The 23812-nt window shown below is 40.4% G+C and overlaps 1 protein-coding gene across 23 annotated transcripts in view; it reads left to right on the top strand.

Annotated features, from left to right (window-relative positions):
- Window positions 1-23812, top strand: part of LOC103381653 (ankyrin-3) — a 94547-nt gene that overhangs the window by 16612 nt on the left and 54123 nt on the right. For 7 of the 23 annotated variants that reach the window (XM_025058004.1, XM_025058000.1, XM_025057999.1 and 4 more), the window contains exons 1-3: window positions 3149-3882; window positions 21895-21996; window positions 22647-22745. In XM_025058004.1, the coding sequence (XP_024913772.1) occupies window positions 3769-3882; window positions 21895-21996; window positions 22647-22745 (315 nt within the window). In that variant the 5' untranslated portion in view covers window positions 3149-3768. Of the gene's footprint in view, window positions 1-3147; window positions 3883-17202; window positions 17361-21894; window positions 21997-22646; window positions 22746-23812 lie in introns of those variants that run through there. The other 16 variants (XM_025057988.1, XM_025058001.1, XM_025058002.1 and 13 more) reach the window with 7 other exon arrangements.

Genomic DNA, 23812 nt, shown 5'->3' with positions numbered 1-23812 from the left:
GATAGTACTTACCTAGTCTGAAGGTCCGAGTGGTTGATATAACTGAAGGACCTCGGCATGAATTCAAATGGTTTAAACCTCTGTTTGTTTTGTTCTGGATTCATGTAATGTTTCCCAGACAATGATCCCAGATGTTATTGCTTCATTTTCCAGTTTCCATTTATCTCTAAGTGGGCACCGACATTACAATGGAACCACATACTGAGAGAATTATAGATATCTGCCTAATTGCATGTTTTTCCTGTTTTATTGTGTTATCATGGTGAGACTTAATACAGTTTAAAATCGACAAGCAAAAACATCACTCTAACTTCCCAGAGCTTCAATTCTATTAATTATGTTGTACTGTATTATTATTTATTAAAAAAAATAATAATACTAATACTTTATTTTACTTTACTTTGCTTCCATCATGTGGTCAGGGAGAGAACTGTAATTTTACTTCTGTTAAGTGGACGTTAGACATTCAGTGCTGTGAAAAAAGAGTGTCACTGCTTTACGATGTTTTACACTCATTAATACATGACTGTTAGCATGTCGTGGTCTGAGCTCTCGGGATTGTTTGGATATATACTTTTATTATATCCCCCTTGAGTCTATTATTTAAAATAAATTGGTTTCAATTGTTAGTCCTGATGATGGCCGCTAGACGGAGCCAGATACCACAGAAACAATGGAAAGCGGCATTGTTCCAGAATTTAAAGTAGTTGTCTGAAGTAGAAATATTCTGGGGAGAGTGAGAAGCCAGTCTGCAAGAGACACAAATGTGGAATATTAGAAAAAAGTGTCAGTTGAAGTGTCCACAGTTTGTTGTCTGACTTTTCAACAACCGTTCTGATCATTTTGTTCTCTGGGAGCATCAGAAGATTAAACAATAGATGACTCTCCTTCAGTTTGGAAATTTATAATAAACATAAGGTCATATATTATACATTTTCTGAGTTGGTAATGAAAATATATTTTATGTCTGAATATTTAAAATTCAAGGTTACAGAAAGTGAAAGTTCAAACATATGCTCAACAGTAGAGGTGCATATCTCTGTAAAACAGAGTCAACAATGAAGAACATAACATTATGTTGCAAAGAAGATCAAAATGGTTTAGATAATAAGTCCCTCTTGTCCAGTCCTGGTCTATTCTCTTTTAATCATTTTCTATTCTTATTCTCTGTGCACAATATAAAAAAACCAACAACTCGTACTGGGACTTATGGAGCCCTGTGCATTAATGTTGCCACACATCAAGTAATAACCTCTGCTGCACTTGGCCTGTGGCCAATAACACAATCGGCCTGACCTGGTTAAGTGCAGTTAGTTGTGTTCTCTCAGCAGTTTGCTGCAGACAGTGATTAGATCTGCAGCCCACTGACACTGAGATTGATGAAAGACAAACGGAGCAGAGGTGAGAGGAGAGGATGGTGGTGGAAACAGGGCCTACCTGGAGCAGAAACCAGTGATGTTGTAGTGATCTACATATACAGTAGAGAGGAATCTGCTTCAGTTAATCTCTGGTTCAGAGCAGTCAGATGAAAGTAAAGCTACTGTACGAACCCCACAGCTCATCCTACAGTTGGAGATAATGAGGGATTAGACCTGGTAATCCCATCTGAAGTCATTTTATAATGGGGTGACAGCTCTGTGATTAATCTCAGACAATTTTCTTGGACTCTCAGTTGGGTTTTTTGAATACAGCTTGTGATGTGAAACATTTATGACCATTTGTCACTGTTCAAACAAGCCTCACACTGAATAAAATGTAGTGAGTGCTTTATATTATTTCTCCAACCCTTATAGAATAAACATGCTTAACAACATATTTATCAACTATGTTAGCATATCATCACAGCCCCCGGCTGTTTATTCTGTAAGATGTGTTGAATGCCTTATAAATACCTTATTTTATTATTCTTTTTCTCGTTTTCTCTCAGCCAATCAAAATGCTCTAGTCTACTATTACAGGCCCAGTCTAGTTATTAATTACCACAGCCTGCACTTCTTTATCTGCCAAAGCTCCAGTGATTCACTGGTCTCACACTGCTGTGGTGTTTATTGCTCCTCATTTAAAAAAAGGTCAGACAGATGGCTTTCTAAATATGCAGGCCGTGTGTGTCACTCCATGTCTAAATCCACAACAATAAAACCGTAGTGGAAAATTATTCACGTGATGGTAAAGTGAGTAAATTGATGACCAATGTGGAGTTATGGCATTATGAATTTCTACCTCAAGGTGGTGCCACAGGGAAGTCTAGAGAATTACATGTCATTTTTACCAGTGTCTGAACCAGAATTATTGACAAAAATTCATGAAAATTGACAAAATAATAATTGAGTGAAACTACAAGAGAAAAACAAACAAATGAGCAGACGTTGGGCTAAGATGTCTATACAGTATACTGGAAAAAGTACTACCAAGCTTTGGGAATAAATAACAGTCTTTGTAGATGGAGTTTGCATGTCCTCTTTGCAAGTTTCCTCCTGGTACTTCCAGGGTGTCTCCCACCCTCCTTAAACGACTGCTGGGATTGGTTGAGATAAACTCATTTCATGGGTTCCATTCTCTGTGTTCAGTGGGCAATTAACAATCTCAAAAGTGACATTTATTTGTTATTCCAAAAAAGTTTTCGGCCCACTCACATGATTGGATTCACATTTAAAGGATTGCTTTGTACACACAGATTCACCTCGTGAAGCAGGAAATATAAACCGTGCTTATAGCGCCTCCTGTGGTGAAGGAAGGAGGGAGGGAGAGTTCAGTGCTTGGCGTTAACAAAAACATGAACGATTTTAAGTGAAAATAGAAAAGATACACAGTCAGTGAGGAAGCTGAGTGGTACTGCATGTATACTCATCAGGAGTTGTAGCCTGTGCATTAACAGCACTCTGTTCTTAGAACAAATCCTCGCAGGATCTTCCGGCTCTGCCCAGTGTGAACATCCTCATCCTTCCTTGTTTTTATCTCTGAGCTCCAGCCAGTTGGTGCTGAGCGGAGGTATTCATCCATCCTTTTTCTCCTGCTGTTCTTGTCCCCCTCCTTCCCCTCCTCGCCCCCTCCTCCTCTTCCTCCTCCTCCTCCTCCTCCTCCTACCGTCTCAACCTCATTTCTCTTCTGTTTATATGTCCCGTGGAGACGTCACGGACTGTGAATGTATCCGTGTGTGTGTGTGTGTGTGTGTACGTAGAGGATGGCTCAGAGCTCAGGTGCAGACGGCAGGCTCGGGGAGGCAGCTGGACCACAAAGCTCTAGGATGGACTAGGGGCTGGACCTGGAGCCCCCTTTTTTAGACTTGGATCTCCATTAATGAACATCCAACTGAATCATTTTTATAACATTTTTGAAGAAGAAGATAACTGCACCAGGCTTTGGAGGTGTGTTTTATATCACTGATCACTGGCACTTAATTGCACTTTAAGCACAGATCAACTGCCTTCTCAGCTGTGGCTCTGGACTAGAAGGAAGAGAAGACATTGTTCAGATTCTGTCTTGCCCTGGACCGGACCTTTACTGTGTGCCTGCTGTGGAATGGAGGAGTGCTGCTGAAAGGCAGAGGAACACCCTGTAAATGAGGAGAGGAACAATCCTCCCTGGACCGTCTCCATCCCCTAATACCTGTGAAGGCTGCCTCTCTGGCTGCTGAGGAGAAGAGAGACACAAGAAGACAATTAGCTAAGACAAAGCAAAAGGCTAAAGTGGGTGCTCCACATACCCCTCCATTCATTCATCCCTGCTTCTCTGTTTTGCCACCTGTGAGGATTAATTGGACTGAGCACCATGGCGCATGCTGCCTCACAGCTGAAGAAGAGAGCAGACGAGAACCTCAACGCTGCCGAGGACGAGAAGGAAAAGAAGAAATTAAGAAAGCGGTCTCGGGAAGTGAAGAAAAAGGTAGAGGACGAGAAGGGAGTGTGGGAGGATGAAAGAGTGGAAGGATGGGGAGTTAAGAAGTGGGGAAAGGAGATGAAGGAAGGAAGGAGAGCTTAGAGCTGACACAGGGCAGAAGGACAGGCTTGAGTCTGCCTTTGTCAGCATGCTTTTTGCATAGGCACATAGACATGTGGTGGGATCAGAGAGGTGGTCCCACTGGGAATAGTCAGGGGGGCAAATGGGTGAAAGGCGCATTCACAGAGGGAGAGATTGATGAGCAGTGAGCATGGACTGAGAAAAGAGAACACAAGAGGATGTGACAAAGGAGGTCAAATTAGGATTTTAGGCAGCTGTGGTGCTATCACTATATAGAGTATGTTAAATATAGCCGTACTCACTGGTGGTGTCTAAAATCATATTCAGGTTAAATAAAACATCAACAATGAACACCAGGGCTCAGCTCGTTGTGGGTGTTCTCTGTTTTAGACGGCAAGTTAAATTCTAATGGTAACTTTTTTAGAATTCTCTTGATCTTCACCTTCATACCATCACAGCATACTTTTCATTTTAGAATTGAAAGGTGAGTTCAGGCGAGTGAGGAGACCAGAAACATCAGCAGTCACACCCTGCAGTCTCTCTCTCTCTCTCTCTCTCTCCCTCCATGTCTCTCTCTGTCCGTGGGCGTGTGTATGCGTGTGCATTTGATCAATGGGTTCAGCTTCAGATCAATAACCACATTCCAACCGAAACTTTACCTTAAAATTCAACATTTTCAGTTGTTGTTGGAATAACTTTGTGAGATTGATTTTTAGTGAATTCTTCTGTTTGTCTGTTGTTGTTTTTGTTTTTGCCTGGTGGCGTTGGGGCGTGTGTTCTTGTTGCGAATATCTGTGTATACACGTTAAGCAACCCGAGGCCATCATCAGCTCAGGGTTAGCCACCTGTCCCAGAGAATCAATACCAGTCATCTCACTCCAATCCAGGTCAGATTGGATGGAGAGGTGACCTCCTGTGGCCTGTTAGAAGTTAAATTTGGATCTGAATGATCACATGTTCACTGGAAAGTAATCTCTGAAATAGTCGGAGGGTATAAATATTGAGTACCTGGAAGGGCTGCCAGAAATACCACCTCTTAACCACCCATCTGACTGATAAGTCAACTGGCAGATTAACATTAGACTGGAAAAATACTCTCTAGTGTTTTGGTATCCCCTCATTCAGGCTGTAATGACTGACTAACCTAAAAATATCAGTGTCCTTTCTGAAAAACCTGTGTGAAAATGTCACAGGTGTACTAAATCAATGTTTGTGTGTGTGGAATTGTTTTCCCGTCATACTAACTAATTAACCTACAAATAATTAACTTACTCGGCTGGTTAGTGTCAGTTCTTCTTTTATTGTTGTGGTAAGTTTTAGCTAAAGTTTGTTATTTCTAACACTGGGTGAACTTGAAGGGAACTTTAAATGCTTGCTAAACTCACCTGTCAGCCCCCTCAACACATTTGATAGCATGGTATGTAGTTTGGCATATAGGGCACAGATGCTTCTTACTGTATATGACATACTTGGGTGCAACGAGTGCATAGTTTTCCATACATTTTCCATACAAACATTATGTATTTTCCATACATGTTTTTCAAAGGGCTGTTTAATGTCCTCATCATTAAGTTCTCATTAGATATTTGAAAGAAAAATCCAGTAGCATCCCACCTTATAGCCCAACTTCTTTTCATTGTTGGTGTTTCATGACTGTTTCTGATGAGAATGGAATAATCTTGATTCTTGGATTTTGAAGATGAAATTCACATGTACAATTTTCTCTGAGAACATTTTACTAGCTGTGAGTGACAAACAGTAATGACTGCAGAGTGACAGTGAAACTGTGGAGAACAACCCACAAATACAGCAGTTAATGATTCGTGATGAATCTGTGCTGCATGACGACATGTCTTTGTCAAAAGCTGGGAAAAATTGAGTCAGATCTGCTTCACTTTGACAGAGTGGGTTGAGTTGAAATGGAGAAGAGTGCTGTGACCTTGACGGCTCCATCTAAGGTGCAAGCAACACATTAAGAGTGAATATTGTCCGTATTAGGGCAACAAGTAAGGGGACGTGTTGCTGGAGTAATGTGTACATTGGGTGACATCAGCAGTTTCCTGTCGTTTGTAGTGTAATGGAGGATATCAGATATCTTGGCCTCATTCAAGGTAAATCTATAACACTGTCTGTCCTGGGCTGATTCTTGGCACCGGGGTGCAAAAAATATCCTGGCTCCCTTTTCGGATCACATCACCTCAATTAGATTTTTTTTTTTCTTTAACCTTTTTTTTTTTTTTGCATGGCGTTACTTGATCGCTCTCTCTTTCTCTCTCCCTCCCTCCCTCTCTCTCCTTCTGTCTTTCTCTCTCTTTTTACTCTCCCCAGACAATGTAGAGTTATCTGTGCTGTACTCTCAGTGTTGATGCTACTGTCTCTCCCTGTCTTACTCTCTGTCTCCTGTTACCAGATCTCTTTTTTCCCAGTGTTACATGAGAAGATCATAGGGTCAGACTTGGATATGACATGTATTTGGCTCATTAATTTAAAAGTGGGACCAAGGGAGTAGGACAAAAGCAGCAGTTAGCCACTAGGGGGAGACTTCACAGGAGTAAAGAATGGAGGCAGGGTGAAAAAACCATAAAATAAACACTGCATAACCATCAATTTGTTTTTGTTTTTTTAAAGTGATACATCAGTAGTAACCACAGTTGTTTGGTTGTTTTTCAGCTGTTAAGAATGAAGAATATAGTTAACCATTACATGTGTGGCTTTGAAAATGTTCACCTCTATTCCAATTAATACAACTAGTCAGTTTGGTTCACTATTATAAACCACTGACTGTCTTAAAAAGCTTACATTTAACACATGATGACCACCTGACCGAATCAGTTACCTGATTGGACACACTTATGACATCACTGATGACACTGTGCTTTGATAAAACTTAAGGCGTTGGGGCTTTCATGCCTTCAAATGTATACCAGTAATGTAGTATCAGCTCAAGGGTATGTAACAATCATAGCCGATACGACAGGAACTGTGGGGAACAAGAACGTGCACTATAGTGTATAAACATCAACGTTGGCTTTTAAAGTGTTCTTGCGCTTCTCTGACTTACATTACATGTACCTTATATCCTAAAAGCCTTAAGTAATGCAATTAGCAGTAATGTCGTGTACTGTATGATGTGTTTATGCTTCTAACAGGAAGCAGGAAAACAAAAGGCAAGCATTAGAGCACCACTGAGAGCATGTAGTCAGTGTGGCTGCCATTAAACCCATTAGATTCATGCTTGAATATTGTACCAAACACGCCGCAATGTGCTTTTCTGCTGCACAGCCTAGTGAACGTGTGTGACTCTTGAAGAATCGCAGAGATTAATGTTAAACTAAATGTCCAGTGTGTTATTGGTCAAATCATCGACTTCTACAGTACTCATCTGTTTGTGTTGGCGACTGGACGGTTGTCTGATGAACTGACTCTCTGCTGTGCTGAGCTGGTGTCCTGCTGCTCAGCAAAGCTGCTTAGGAAGGCTGACAGTCTGCTGAGTGGCAGCTACACGTCTGATCGTAGGCTTTAATGATCACTGCATGACTTCCTTTCTAAATAAATATTTACATTGCCTGCAGACTGCCGTAGTAATAGTAATGAGTGCAGGATGTTATTGTGACAACATTTGTCCGGAGTCAGCAAAGTGAAACGTTGGCAACATTTCTCTTCTTCCATTACTTTCCATTATGGTCCTGGAGCTCACGCTTTTAGAGATGGCCAGACTCCAGACGGCTTGGTCTGGTGGCTTCACCTGACCTCCATCGTGTCCTCTTACTGAACGACACACAGCTTATTGTGTGTTATGTGCACACTTTCATAAAAGCTGTAAAGAGCAATAAAGCATACCATGAAGTAAAGGACAGTGGGTTTGAAATGGCGTCTTCAGAATGGAATCAGATCCTGGCAGCACATTTATTAGTGTCTTTTAACAAATATAAAAATATAAAAAGTGCTCGTCTGTGAACCCGCTGTGATGATGATGATGATGTTCTGGCGTTGTGGGCTAACTAACCTATCACTGGCAGCAGTGCCTTATATCATCCCAGGGAAAGCTGGGTACAAAACACTCATCAAAGTCTTTATATGCAAATGAACTGCACTCAAACCAGAAGAATGAAGATGTGAAAAGAGAAGTTATGTTTTCCTTGTGTCAATGTATCCCAGGCTTTTAAAAAAAGAAGCTCTTCCAGCTGTGGGCAGGGATTATAAATATTAAGGTTGTCAAATGACTTAAATATTTAATCTATTTAATCACAGAATGTCCACGGCTTTATCACTATCAATCCTGATAAATTGTGATTTTAAGGCGTCACTTTATCATGACTAACTGGGGTATCAGCTTGTCAACTGTGCACTTACAGCACTGACTGTCCAGTGTCTGTGAGGCTGGTCTGACTGGAAGCTGGTCTCTGGGAGTCTGACCTGATACTGCGTGAATACTGAAGCCTTATACTGGCTGTCGACCGTGTGTTAGAGGAAGAACAAGTGAATGGAAGAAACAATTATTAAATATACTGCATGTGTATAATAATCTGAAAATTGCAAATTAATAATTTGTAAATAAAAAACATCTGACTGTTTCCAGACCTATACAATCTAACCCTCAGCCTGAGTTATGGCCAACGTCGCTAAAATGCAATACTAGAATCAGGTGGAAGAAAAATGCAAGTTAGGCAAATTCCAGTGATTTTTCATTTGACTTTGAGTGTTTCTTTTTGCTGAATCTAAATGATGTGATAAAGTGATAGAAAGTAGCAAGAGTGAGGTGTGTAGAAGATTGGTGTGTCAGTTTGCTCAAACATTCACTCTCAGGAGAAGAATCAATTGAAGTATTTTCCAGCTGCAGCCTCTTCTGCTCCTCTGTATTATCTTCCTTTATCTTTGTGTTCCTGCTGCTGCCCAGTCGTTCTGCTCCTCTGTCAGATGGCAGAAGGCTGTATTGTTCCAACACATTTCTGGGACTGAGGGGGTTTTTCACCCCCCACTCCCTAACACACACACACACACATCATCCATGTCTCTTGTGACCAGGCATCTTTCCAGGCATTATTCCCTTGACGCTCATTTAAGGAACGATTTATATGTGTCTTTTCATTGGTTGTTGTCATCTCTTTGTTTCTTACTTTACTGAACCTGCTGCTCATTTTCATTTGAAAAATTGGAGTCTTTTGAACAAACCTGATTGATGCTACATTTTCAATTAAATCCATCATATTTGATCAATATTCATAATCTATACCAACACGTATGTATTAGGATCTATTTTTCTTTTACGAGTAATTTAACTGTAGCCATCTTTTTGATCAGACAAACAGTATTTAAATTAAAGTTCTAATGTAAATAATCCAATGAATAAACACAACTCAAACATATAAATATGTGGATTGAAAATAACATTTAGATCCCAATTCTCTATATTTTACCTAATTTGAATGAATATATTTAATAAAAATGATAATAACTCTACGTACTTCCTGTTTTTACAGCTATTTAAACAACACTGTACAAACCAGGCAACATAAGCTAATCTTTGTCATTATAGTTTGTTTTTGTCTTAGCACACAGTCTCTCTTTAACTGTAGAATGTAGTGTCATAAGTATGATTTCTGATAATGAGCAGGCTGGAGCTCTATGTATGTGGGGGTTAACAAACAAGGCAGTGAGCTAACATTATGAATAATACAACAGCTCCATCACACAGCAGAGGGGCAGCGACGGCAGGGAGATGAAATCTGGAAGGAAATGTAGAGGAAGAGAAAGGTGGAGAGGCAGCGGAGTCGGATTGGCAAGCGATAAAAAAGTAATGTGTTTCATGCCATCCTCCCAGCAGCATGCTGCAGCATTGTCTGTAATAAGGTTGTAAAGGGGGTTGCTAGGCCAGAGGATTGGTGCAGAGCCCGTCCAGCCCTGTGATTGGTTGGATTGAAAAGAGACAGAGGAGGTGTGGGGGGTGCATGTATGAGAGAGGTAACATAACTATGCAAAAAAAAAAATGGAGAAATGGGAAGAAAAGGCGGGGATAAAATTAAATTAGAGAAATAAAAAAGCACATGGAGGGAAAGGAGAGCAGCAGATGAAGTGAGGAGAGAGAAGAGCTGATGAGTGTACAGTAGGGGGAGTAGTGGAGAGGGACAGAATTACAGAGGTGATGACGATGTTGTTGGTTTGGTTTTGTATCCTCCACTTCCCTCTCTGCGCCTCTGCAGTGGAAGATTGACACCAAAACTGGGGCATTCCATCCACTCCCACACACACATGCGCACACACACACACACATTTTTCATTCTCTGCAGATTTAGTCCATCTCCTCTTCTCATTTCACTGTGCTCGTCTGTAAAATAAGGTGTTGGGCTTGTGTTTGACGACAGCTTTTATAGTGATGAGTTCTGGGTATTAAAGCAAATATATTTCTGAAATAAAATTTGTGACCCAAAGATTTACTTTTATGCAACAACGTTGTCAATGTTTTTTAAATGTTATTCTGAAAAGCAAGCTAATTAGGAGTAATGTTAAACCTACAAAGAAAGATCTTTGAATGTTAAGATAAACCTACAAAGAAAGATCTTTGAATGACTCAAGTTAACAAAACTAACCATGTGTATGGCTGAAATTTGAATTGAATTGCATTTAACCAATCCAGTAAAGTAAGTTATATATTCTGCTTTAATGAAGGACTGGGGTTATGGAGCAAATGTAGAAGTAAAAGATCCTGCTGTTTCAACCTTCAGCCTGTTCTCTGTGGGTGGGGTGACGATGCAGACAACAGGTCCAGGGCAGAGTCACGACAAAGAGTCTGGCTGTTTGTGTGGGAGGGCGCTGACTGTCTGCTCTACTCTCAGGGTGTAGCGGACATGTTCAAGGTGAGAAGCAGGGCGGAGACCTCACTGGAGCAGAGGGACAGCCAGGGACTTAAAGACAGATGGAGAACTGTTAGAAGAGAGAAGGAAGAAAAGCAGGCACACAGTACTACTGCTTTGTGAGAAGCTGATATAAAATTGACCATTAAAATCTACCTGGGGTCAGAGATGACCCTTTGATGACCTCAGCTTAACTGACCTGTTATTTAAGTCAAGTGCTTAGATAGATGTTAGATGTTATCTAAGTAAGAAAAATGAATGACATCACAACAAGTCAATGACATGCCAGCTGTGCCTCACTAACACTCTAAAGTCACTGTTCCTTTCAGTGTTTCTACTAATGAGAAGCATTTCAAATGCTTGGTAAACTAAACTATACTCTAAACCAGGTATGGGCAAACTATGGCCCTGGGGCCAGATGCGGCCCGTTTGGCTTTTTAATCCGGCCCACCAAACTTTTTCAAGTTAATAAAATTATGTTATTAATTTCTATTTCCATTATATTTCCGCCTTTTGTCTGCAATGCCCACATTTCCTCAATAGATGGCATAGACATTTTAGTATTTTAGCCTTTACTGACTGACTTTTACATGTCATTTGTTTTAGTTCATACGAACGCTCCATTTATCTGCTCCTGACCCGGCCCCCCCGGTCAACTTTTAGGACCCATTGTGGCCCGCAAGTCAAAAGGTTTGCCCACGCCTGCTCTAAACTCTAGTGTGTTCTTTCCATTGTAAGTACTGTATACTAAATTCCTCACACTTTGTAGTCCATGGCAAATAAGCCAGAGGATAAGACCTCTGATCATGGTGCAGGACACCAGGCCTCTGGAAGATTTGCAGGCCTCAGAAATGATTCTGTGTAGACTTTTATTGGAGAAAATCGATCGTAACCTTGGAGGAAGTAAATAGTTTTTACAACACATCCCTGCCGTGGACAGTATGGTCATCCATCACTGGAGAAAAAGGCCTCAAATGAAATCACACCTTGATGTTCACTCTTGATTTACATCAAAGTTGAATGTCATTTCTTTAAAAAAGGATGGAGATAGTTGGTTCTTTCATTAGGTAATCTTAAAATTTAAACTCTCTCATCAGGATGGCTAATAGTTAAGTCTTCTGATAGTGGTGCAGGAGACCTGAGTTTAAATCCTGGCCTTTTAAGAAAACTGTGATACTTTGTATTTTTCTTTTGTGAAACAAAATAAAATTCAGCATCATCCAATGCCTGAACCCACGCTCCAGTTTCCACTGCCTACATCACTCTCACTGCAGCCCAAACAGATGTGGCTGTTTGGTCCATGTTATAAGGCACCCCGCTCCTCCACCTCACACCCCTTTTTTTATTTAAAGCAATAGCATTCAAATTTAATGTAAATCAAGAGTGAACATAAAGGTGTGCTTTCATACTTTTTCTCCAGTGATGGATGACCACACCGTCCAAGGCAGACGTGTGTTGTAAAAACTCCAATAAAAGTCCACACGGACTCATTTTTTGAGGCCTGCAAATCTTTCAGAGGCCTCTTCTGGCAACACTGAGGTGTTTGTGATTTTCAGGGTTATTCATTACTCTTCTATCACAAGTGTCACATTGTAAAATAAATCTAAGTCTTTTGTATCAGTTTTCTGCAGGGCCACTGTGTGAGATTCAGGCAGCTGATGCAGCATTTCTGCTTCATGCTGAGGACATTGAGTGATTTCCTAAATGAGATACTGGATGTTGTACTCGCTAACAGAGTGCAGACCTAACATTTTGTACTAATTGCTTTGCCTTTCATTTGTATCCATCTTTTCTGTTGAAGAAAATGACCTTTCATCTATTGAATTTACTCAAGATAATTATGAAATATGAATTAAATATTTTCTACAAGTCTTATCAAACCAAATGGCACCATATCTCTGTATATCTACTCCAGCCACAGATTCTGCATCAGTTCAGATATGGTAGTAATAGCTGAAATGAGCAGGACCACTGCAGCATATACAGGATGTTAAAAAGGCAACTGCAGCCAGGGTCCTGACCTGACAGTCTGTAGAGAAGGTAAAGAGCCGTGCCAATGTTGCACATGCAACTAACGTGCTCTATTGATTTACTGAGCAATTCTTTAATTGTGTCTGTGCACAGTGCACTGTGAAAGTGAACTCCACTGCTCACACAATGCTTTTTTTCATCTGGTCTTATCTTTGGTGATTCCATTATGCTTGGTGTTCATCTGAAATGGAACAGTAGGACACTGAGTTGCACAAATATGCAGCACTGGACAGGACGTGGATGTGCAGCAGCACTAATGTAACAATACTTACAGAGGACTGTTAGCAGGTATCAATGGCACTGTACTGTATAACACAACAACAAAGACCAAATGTTTCTGTTTCTCTCAGCTGTTGTGACTTTTACAGATTTAAACTTCAGGGTCAGACTTCTGGGTTTTGCTTTTTACCTTGTATTACAAAATTCTTTGCCACGTGAGTGATTTCCCCGTCAGACAATTATTGCAAAAGAAAAGTGTAAGTTGTATGAGTGGTCACAAACCACCTCTAAATATTTTTTTTCAATTATTTAAGATTGGGAAAAATAAAAGATGTGGCCCATAAATTAGAGGCTTTCTAATGAAGTGTCAAAACCTGGTAACTGCTGTTTCTTGTAGGCTAGTTGCTTAAGCAACTGAACTAACATTTATCCTTGGTGCAAAACTCCTTTGTGTTCTGCCTGCATTGATCTGGACTCACCAAATTTCCTGATTAACCTGATCTGAGACTCACTTTGAAAATGCTTTTCCGTCAGATTTGTCTTCCCAGAAGGACTGTGTTGTGTGCTTGCCCTGTCATGTGTCTGCTAAAAGAAGATGGCGGTAAGCGGCAGTTTCCTGCTGTGCATGATAAAAGATATTTAGGGCAAACAATTTATTAGGGCGAAAAAACACCATGTTCTGCTTATGGAGCTGTCTATGTAGGAAGGATTTAGGACATCGTTTCATTTATACAAATTGGAAATCAAGACTTAAATTTCTCTTACAGCACCCTCTGCTGGAATTTCTAATACACTCTTATGATCTCAGTAAATACGTTGTATACATAGTATTCCACAGATACATCTGTTGAGTCTCACCTTTTTTCGTTTAGAAACCCTTCAGTTTGCTGATGTAAAGTCCTGTGTGGGCACATGTAGAGACATGCACTAACTGCATTGCACTGTTGCTACTCCACCTTGGCAGATGTTAATTTATTCATGACTGGTGCTGTTCCGCCTCGGAAGAGATTACCAGTGCAACTTTCTTTCACCGTCTTGAATTTGTCCTTCACCATAATCTTTTATCCATCTTATCTCACCACATTCATCTGAGGCTGGGTGGATGAGGATCAATGTCTGTGTTTGTTTGTGTTTTTTTTGTTTGTGTCTGTGTGTTATTTTCCCTCTGGATGGGCCGATGCGTCTTGCTTATCAGTCACCATACGTACATATATATCGACACAGCCCTACATCATCACAGCGCCTTTAATCCAGCAACATCAGCAGCAGCGTCAGCAGCTGTCATCCAATGTGGTGCGAGTGGAGCAGACTTATTGGCCAATGGTAGTAGAATGATGCAGGATTCAGAGCCGGGAGCTTACTGTGAGGAATACTTGTGGGAAATGTCTCTGATGTCTGGATGTTAAACATCCTGAAACTGAGAGAATGTGTCCCATCTGTATTACAGGAGAATATGCACAGGGCTCGTCAGTTGTGGTGTGACTGGTGTACAGCAGAGTAATGTAGAACAGCATAGTGAGACGAACAGTGTGTACACTTTGTTTTCATCCTCCTCCATCTGTATCGCATGTGCTGGGAGAACACTGAGACTGCAGTAGCTGAGCAGCCAATCGGAATGTAGCACTCAACAACAACCCGTCAGAGCCAGGACAACACACACACACACACACACACACACACACATACACACATACACACATATATATATATATATATTTATATATATATATATACTGTAACCAGAATCTTTTCTCTGACCACCACTATAATCTGTTAAAGCTTGAGGACCTTAACTCACGTGACTGCGAGTTTCACCCAGAGCCTCAGAAATTCCTTATTCCTTATTATAACTCCTTATAAGAGTTCCTTATTCAAAAGAACCGGGGTTTGGTCCACACAAAATTATTCAGGCTACTGCAAATTTATTTTTCAAATCAAATCAAATGCATTTAGCTTGATAAAACATATATAATAACAACAGCAATTAAACAATTGTATTTAGTTGTTATTATTTGTAATAAAAAAGATGATTAATTTAAGAAAAGTGTTTTTGGGTCAAATATTTTCTCCCTCCTGATGCAGATCTTGCAGGACCATTGATTGACCACTAGGGACTGATGTAGGACTTAAAAAGTCATTACTGGTCACGTTGAAGACTGTTTGTGTGTGTGATTGAGAGTGAGGTATGTGGGGTGATGTTTCAATGTCACATTTATAATATATGGTGAATACCTTATTCCTGCTTCGGTCACTCCCACTGTGTGTGTTTCATCAAAGACACACTAACACTGTGCATGGTACTGTACTTCAAAACTTCTACTTGTGTCAGTTGATGTTGTTGTACTGTAAGTACTTTAGTTTAAATATTTAAGGTATCTATTCATACTTTAAACATTATGGATCCTCTAGGATAACTTCACGAGTCTGGGTTTCCATGGCAACCACATTCTCCCCATTCTTTGTCCTTCCTTTCTGTGATGTCATAAAACACCAAAGAGAAGTCTCTGAGTGACTGCGCCTCAGGAAACACAGACATTCAGTCAATTTGATCATCAACTGAAACAATTATCAGCAGCAGCAGCAGCTCATTTTGTGTTTATAATTAATAGAACTGATTTCAAAGGACCAAATGGGAAGAAATGATGGCGTAGCCATCATCACTTCTTCAGCAGAGCAGGCAGCATTCTGTGCATCAGTAGCATTCTCTCTTCCCTCAGTTCTTCTTGTATTTCTCTCTGTTTTACAGGTGAAAAACTTTAAAGACAAATATTATTTAAATGCAAAAAATTTTGAAACCTTGTATCTGTTTTTTGTCTTTTTTGAAAATACATTTGTCTGGAACACCAAAGATAATCATTGGTTATGACTGCAATTACAGTCTATTGTATAAACATATTTAAGTGTAGGTGATACTAGTCAGCAGAAAGTAAATACTCCTCAGGTGAAATGGCCCCTGTCATCATTTGTCTTCTGTTATTTACTGAAACTAACCCAGGCTGTTAGGGGAAAGAAGTAGCTCCTGGCATTTCACAGACATCTGAAACCTGATGAATGACCTGGACCACCTTTTTCAACAGGGCCTCATGGCAGAAACCACTGGATTAGTTTACAGCTATTATTCATTTTTCTTAAAGTCTGAACATTAAGTACTTTCTACTTATGCAGATTAAAGCGACTAAAACAAGCTCCACCAGTAATTCTTCCAAATGGCCCTTTAGTCAGGTTGTTATGGAACATTTAAAGTTCTCTTTGGTCCAATAAACTGTGTAAACGGTGCTAACAAATCTCCCAAAAATGACACAGGCTAACAAATGAAATGTTTTTCAATGAAGCTACTGATCTGCTCTGTGTAAGCACAGATGGAGAATGTTTATGTTTCAGGACAGCCATGTACACAGGCTGCAAAGTATAGTGTGTCCAGTCATTTATCCAAAGATTATTGCTAAATGTAATGCCATTAATGGACCTGTAAGTCATTGAACGGTACATAAAATAAGTTGTGTGGTGTTCAGGGTCACCATTCTTACACTGGGATTTCTCTTGTTCCTCTTTGTAGTGGTTGGAAATGTTTACTTTGACTGTTTACATTTCTGAAAAAAGTCTTAGGGGGAGTACTTATTAAAGTCGTAGTCTACTGTAAGTACAACTAAAGTTATTTTGTTTCTTTGTCAGTCGAACACAGAGGAAATTACTCTAGTATTTTATTCTTAAATCTAGAAGAAGGTACTCATTTCAAGTGCACCATCACTTCACTATTACTGATTTTGCCATCCTACAGTAACTGCCTTGTTGTTGGCTCAACAGTACCAAGGGTTCCAATGGCAGCAATGGTTTTAAACATGGAACCCGAAGCCTGGAAATACACTGGTCCACAGGAACTCAATTGTCTTCTGATCCTCTGTTGTTCCAGGAGAATTAACACAGGAACTCTCACGTCTTTTCCATCTCCTCTCCTCTTCTCTCCCCCTCTCCCTCCTCCTCTATGCTCTGGACTTTCTCACTGCAAGCCAGGTATTTTTAGCTGTGACATAATGCCCTTATTCCTCTCTCTCTCTCGCTCTCTGACACACACAGACTCTCTCTCTCATTCTCTTCTCCTCACCCTGTCTCCCTCCCTCACACAGTCCGTCCCTCCCCTCTCGTCTGCCTCTCCTCTCTTGCCCCATCCTTCCCTCTCTCCCTCCCTCCCTCTGCCAGGCTATGGCTAGCTGCTACAGTAATTGAGTGCTCAGGTTTCACACTTTGAGCAGTGCAGGGCTGAGAAACATGGCAGTGGAGGAGGCAGCAGACTATCTGACAGAAGTAAGTCTTATCTGTGTGTAATTTATGAGGTCATTGTACACAGACTGTACACAGAGGCTTCGTCACTGGTGCTCCACTGTGTACTTGCTAACACGACTGAGCAGTTTACAGTCATTAGGATTTGATGATGACATGTCAGCGGTTACCCATCAGGTCATGGGACATCGTGCAGGATGAGGTGGGAGGTTGTAGCTTCGTACAGTGTTGGGGGTCATCCATGGGACGGGTGGCAGAGGTGATACTGCTGCACCACTGTGCTGCAGTGTGCGTGTACATTGTATATATACTGTATACTGTATACAGTACAGGAGGTGTGAGTGAGTTTGCATCATTAGCTGATTCATTGTTGTTTTACACTTTAAAAAATCCCACAGATTATTGTTCCTCAAAGGCTGGTGGGGGTGTTCTGTGGCTACAGTGTCACGTTGAGGGCTGTGAATGGAAGCACCTGTCCTTGGCCAGTGGTGCATTGTCTTTACATTTGTCTGAAGGCAGATCAGAGAGTAACAAACATAAGTATACTTTGTCAAATCTAGTATATAAGGTAAAAAAAAAAAACTCCTGATCTGAGGTCGGCTGTAGGCAGCATGTGCTTGATGACAGTGTCAGGTTAAGGTTCCAAACACAAGCTGGGATTCTTTTTTGGGGATATTTGCCTTGAAAACCTAGACCAGGACAATGTAAATCTGCTGAAGAGTCTGTGAAAACGGTTCTGTTTCTACTGTCTAAAACATAGCAGGTGTTGTGTTTGACTAAAGCTCTGGTCGTGGTAAGGTGGAGGGGGTTTGGTGGAGGGTTTCAGCTCTCACGTAGGAATGTGTGTGTGTGTGTGTAACCAAACGAATGTGAAGCGGCACGGTGTGGAAAAATGGCCACCGCGGCATTCTCTGCATATCTCTTGTAGATAAATAAAGTTATACTGAGCAAAACAAGCCTCTGTAAAACTATGATCCTGAAGTAATGTTCTTTTCAGAAAATAATTTTACTTAAAAACTAATTTGCTCTCACGCAGAGTGGATTCTTCTATTTAAAAACCATGAGCACCACACCATTGCATCTGTTAGTAAAAAGGTACAAATAGTGTTTGCAGGACTCTTACTGAATACATGAACTAATATACAGTGTAATTAAACTGTTTGTTTGAAGTGAAACATTTGAACATCAAAAAGATTTACTAGATCTAAATAAAGATGACTTCATTGTAATTAATAAATTAAAAGATGAATCCCTTTATACAGTATTGGATTAGACCTATTAACTCATAGCTGACTGTTGATGTACAGTAATGATGTGGTATTGTTTAAATGTACACACTGATCATAGTAACACTCACACAGTTCAGTCTGATCAATGCTGTTCAAGTGTCTAGTAAAGAGACAATTGGCTGATAATTGACTTTCCATAGGTGGACGGCTCCAAGCTGGAAACCAAAACAAACACATGAATGTACAGAGAAAAGAAAAGAAAAGTGGGCCTTAGTATAATAGAGAGTTGATGTTGTTGATGCTAATTCTGTAGTGGAATGTCTCGCATGGCTTCACCAACTCATTCTGCACGTGTCCATACATGTACCGTACAGTTAGCAGCTGTCCAACATTGAAGAACAGAACTGTTGACACCACGGTCAGCAGTGTGTGGAGCACAGTTTAAAATATACCAGGAGCCACGAAGGAGACAAAATTCAGTTTCAGTTGTCCTGAAAATACCTGAACTTTAGTTGAACATATGGCAACAAGTGAACTGGGACAGAGTTAGTACAACAAGGGGTAAACATCTTTCTGTGCCACCACTGCAAATATCACATGTTCTACTTTTCTCTTTTCTCAGGATGTTGACTTTGACAGTGAACTTCAGAGCTGTGATTCTTTGGATTCTGTTGAATCTGTTTGTCTCAGTGTGCACCATAATCTGCGTTAGGTTTGTAAATCAGAGAAATGTTTAGATTTACCTAGGTCCAACTTCATGTCCTGAGCTGGACTCCTGATTATAATCTGAATTATGAGCAGCCAAGACTCCTGCTTCATTTCACTTGGCTCTGAAGTTCACAGCTGTGTGGAGTTTTTGAACCTTTGTCCCAACAGCACACAGACACAAGGAGGGGCATCTGAGCAACTGTAATGTAGAAAAATATATAAAAAGTCCCATGTTGGGGGACATGAGTGTAAATACTTTAATAAACCAATGTATTTCCAATTTATCTTTTTAGGACAGAAAACTAGTATAGAAGAAAATCACTGCATTTACATTTTAGCTAGTGTGTGTGTGTGTGTGTGTGTGTGTGTGTCCCATGTTTCTGCATGCATCAGACATGATCAGTCCTGTGATGTGAACTGTCCATCTAAGGCTGACAGCAGTGACAGGTACAAAGCAGTCTGCAGTTTGACCTGCAGACGAGAGGGTGAATCGGAGAATTTTGCAAGAGGGAACTAAATATGCTGTGCGTGTTTACACTCAGATGTGTGACAATTTCAGGGAAACGGTGAGGAGAGTGGACATCAATGGAAAGCGGGCATCACAGGGTGAAGTGTGCGGAGGTGGGGGGAGTGACCACCGGGCAGACAGGGAGACGGTGTCGGTGTGTGTCTCTGATTTCATGATTGCAGTGCAGTGCTTCACTTCACCACACCCATGTAGTCAAAGAGGTGTACAGGACGAGCCCTCTCCAGTTACCCTCTGCTCTACTGTGCAGTATTCTCTGGGAAGAAAGACACCCACAAATGGGCACGCCAAACATTTTCACATGTTAATCAACTGCACTGCAGGAAAGTGCAGAAAAGGCACAGGTCGATTCATGACAAGTTTGTCTCACAAACAGGAAATGTTCAGATTAGTGTTTATTTAACCTGAAATTATAGCTATGTAACATGCTACGTTATAGATGACCACAGGCACCTACAGTGTAGCTGTTGTTGAACTCTGTCATCCCTTTAAACATTAAAATGAATACAGATAGAGCATCAGTCTGTCGATGTCCAGTCTGTATGAATAAATAACTTGTGATTTTTAGACGAATGTCGATGTAGATGAAAGTCTGTTTTCAAACTTAAATGTTTTCCCTGCTGCCCTACAAAGTAGAAACAAAGCAGCTACCATCATTTTTGAAGACCACAATTTTAAATATAATGAATTGTTATTAAAGTCACAATAAGTTACATTATATACAAAGAGGATGCCTAAGATTTACCCGGTGTCAGTATCATGTTCTGTGCATGCTTTGGTCAGGTTTATTATTTCTCCATCTGCACATGAGCATATGAGCTCTGGTGGATCATGCAGCCCAGTTGGTCAGCTGTTTGGGAATAAAAAAACACCACTTTGTACACACCTTGAAATTCATTTTTGTGAATACTAGTCTTTAATGTGTTTTCCTGCTCCTGCTCAACATGACCTTTGTTACTGCAGTGGGATTTTTCAGCTACAGCTAATCGCTGAGCTCACTTCCTCCTCAGTCAGGGAATGTTATCGTAGCTCATCGTTATATACACACACAAAAGGCACTGTGTGTTTCAATTGTCAGGATCCAGCCAGTGGCCCCGAGCATACATGTGGGGGCTTAGCAGATATCAGGCAGAGATTATGACGTCATCGGGGTGGGTTCACACACCCATACAGTGGGTCTGGTTCCCAAAACAAGCCATCATCAGTTTGTAGATGTGAACAAAACCAAATGGAAAACTAAGAAGAGAAAACAAAAGGGTTTGAAATCATGAGACTGGTCAGTACATTTATCATAAAAAGATATAGCAGTAGTCAAAAAAAAGTTATATATACAAAGTTATATATACACTATATATATATATATACATATATATATATATGTATATATATATATATACATATATATATATATGTATATATATATATATGTATATATATATATATATACATATATATATATATGTATATATATATATATACATATATATATATATGTGCAACAACAACAATGGTAAACTGTTTAATTGGTGCTGGCTTAAAATACATTGTACTGTATCCAATGTCCAATTGGATCGTCAATGAGGTCTGATTTGTTTGACACAAACCTCACACTGCTTCTCCACTTGTTTGTCCTTCATTTAAACCTCATGAGGAAATAACAAATCCTCAAATTTTCTTTTTGGATTTGTCAGGTTTGAGAGTCTTGGCTCTTTGTTTTCTTCGTTAATAAGCTGTAAAGGTCCATGATGTTTATTTTAGCCTCAAACCACCATTTTATTTTCTGGCTTCCATCATGGGTTTTTTCCCTCCCTACATACAGAACCAGCCTGGAGGGTTTGTGTAACTTATCTCTGGTTGCAGAAACTCTAAGGGATCATATGACATATGAACAGCCTGAAAGAGTTTAATATAATTTTACAATTCCCTCATTTAAAGCCGTGTCCTTTTTATCTGTATTTATACAGCATAAATGTGTTCGTTTTGGAGTCTACTAAGCTTTAGTTTGTTCTTTTTTGATGAACTTTCAATGACCTTTCTAACCAAACCAGTGTTACAGCAGTTCCATGACCCGTCCCTGTTTCTGTCTCCCGTACAGACGGATGTGAATGCCTGTTACCTGAGAGCAGCTCGGGCTGGAAACCTAGAGAAAGCTTTGGACTACCTTAAAAATGGAGTCGACGTCAACATATGCAATCAGGTAAAGACTGGACGCATGAACATGAGTGGGCTTTAGAATCAACAGCAATTATAGGCTGCAAAAATGTGTACACATTAACCTTCAAAGTTAATTTAAAAATGCAATCAACTTCCAAGTTGAAGTGCTGGTGTTTGAGTTGGTGTTTGGATCAGATTCAAACAGATAGCCCAAATCTTTCAAAAATGGTAAAGACAAAAACTGTTAAATTCTGCAAGCTCAGGCAGCAGGTAGAAACCAAGCGGAGCACTCGAGGGACGACGATCAGGTGCAGGCAGTTTATTAAGAAGTCCAAACTGAAGAACATTCCCTTACTGGACACCAGGGCTGGAACAGGCTACAAACAGGTAGACAGGAATAAACATGAGCACAGATACAGCACTATGATCAATGAGCAACAATCATGACCATCACTCACCAACAACCAAACGAGACTGATGTGATGGAGGGAGAGCTGTATACACACACACCCAGGACACCAAGCTGAGTGAGGCTAGTGGGCAGCTATCAGACTGAAGGAAAAGTAGACAGACAGACTTCACAAACATTACATTTTTCATAGTTTTTTTTTTTTTTTTACAAACATTTAGTCAAAGCTATTGAAAGACAATTGACATTTTTTTCCCACCTGTGTGTTTTTTTTCTATTTTCAGAATGGGCTAAATGCTCTTCATCTGGCCTCCAAGGAGGGACATGTGGAAGTGGTGGCTGAACTCATTAAACAGGGCGCCAATGTGGATGCAACCACGAAGGTGTGTGTCTACACGACACACACACACACATCATCCCTGACTCTGTTTGATTTCTCACTCAGCCAGTAGATCGCTGCCTCAGCTTCTTCTGAAGGTCACATTGCTGCAGCAGCCTGTGGAGATAGACGGCTGTTTATTAGCAGGGAGTTCAAGTAGAACTGATCACTTAAATGAATAAATAAATAAACCTGTGCTGTTGTGTTCATGTCAGCAATTCCCATAAAGTAGGCAACCCCTTAAAATGATGCCACAGTGAATCCTTCTCTGCTGAAGCTGGTGATGAGCTACGGTCAGAGGAGCACCTTTCATGACTTTGACCAAGTCCATACAATTTTACTGTGTACACTGGCTTTGATTTAATACCCACATGGTGAAGCACAATCGGGTTAAAATAGATAAATAAATTATTTTATTTGCATTTAAACTGAAAATGAAGACAGAAGCAGTCACAGTTTTGCTGCAAATACTGTATCTTAATCCAGACTGATATCTGCGAAAGCTAAAAAAGGAAAAACACCACATAACTTTACAGTTAGGAGACCTTTTCATGGCCCAGTACTGTTCCTCCATTTTGACCAAATAAGCTGTTTTATTTTTAAATGTTATTTTCTGCAGCATGTCTGCAGAATGTCGCTGTCTGCTGGCCCCTGAGAGCACAACTCTATAAGTGTGAAAATGAATTTAAAATGAATTCAATCTTTTGGTAATTTTACCCCTAACTCTACCTTGATCTTAGGCACACGTGTTGAAAAGGCATTATTTATTTCCTTTTATTTTTCAAAGAACAGACATACAGATCTCCTGCAGCCGTGGCGGCCTGAGCCGGGGCTAGTGCTCGCTGTATCAACTTCAGCAGATAAGATTATATCACTGCTGCATTACCAGCCTATTTCCCAGGCCCTCAGATTGTGGACATTTAGTCCCTCTGTGAGAGGATTAGTGCTTTGAAACCAAGCATTTCCCTGTGCTCCTGTAATTCAGCTCAAAGTCAGGTCCAAGTGCAGTGAGCTGCAGCTGAAAGCAGCAACACGAGAGGGAAAAGGAGCGACAGCTAAGTTCCCATTGGA

This window comes from Cynoglossus semilaevis, chromosome 8 (assembly GCF_000523025.1).
Source record: "Cynoglossus semilaevis isolate Cse_v1.0 chromosome 8, Cse_v1.0, whole genome shotgun sequence".
NCBI lineage: Eukaryota > Metazoa > Chordata > Actinopteri > Pleuronectiformes > Cynoglossidae > Cynoglossus > Cynoglossus semilaevis.
Note: the sequence above shows the minus strand (reverse complement) of the source record. Positions and strands in the feature narration are given on the sequence as shown.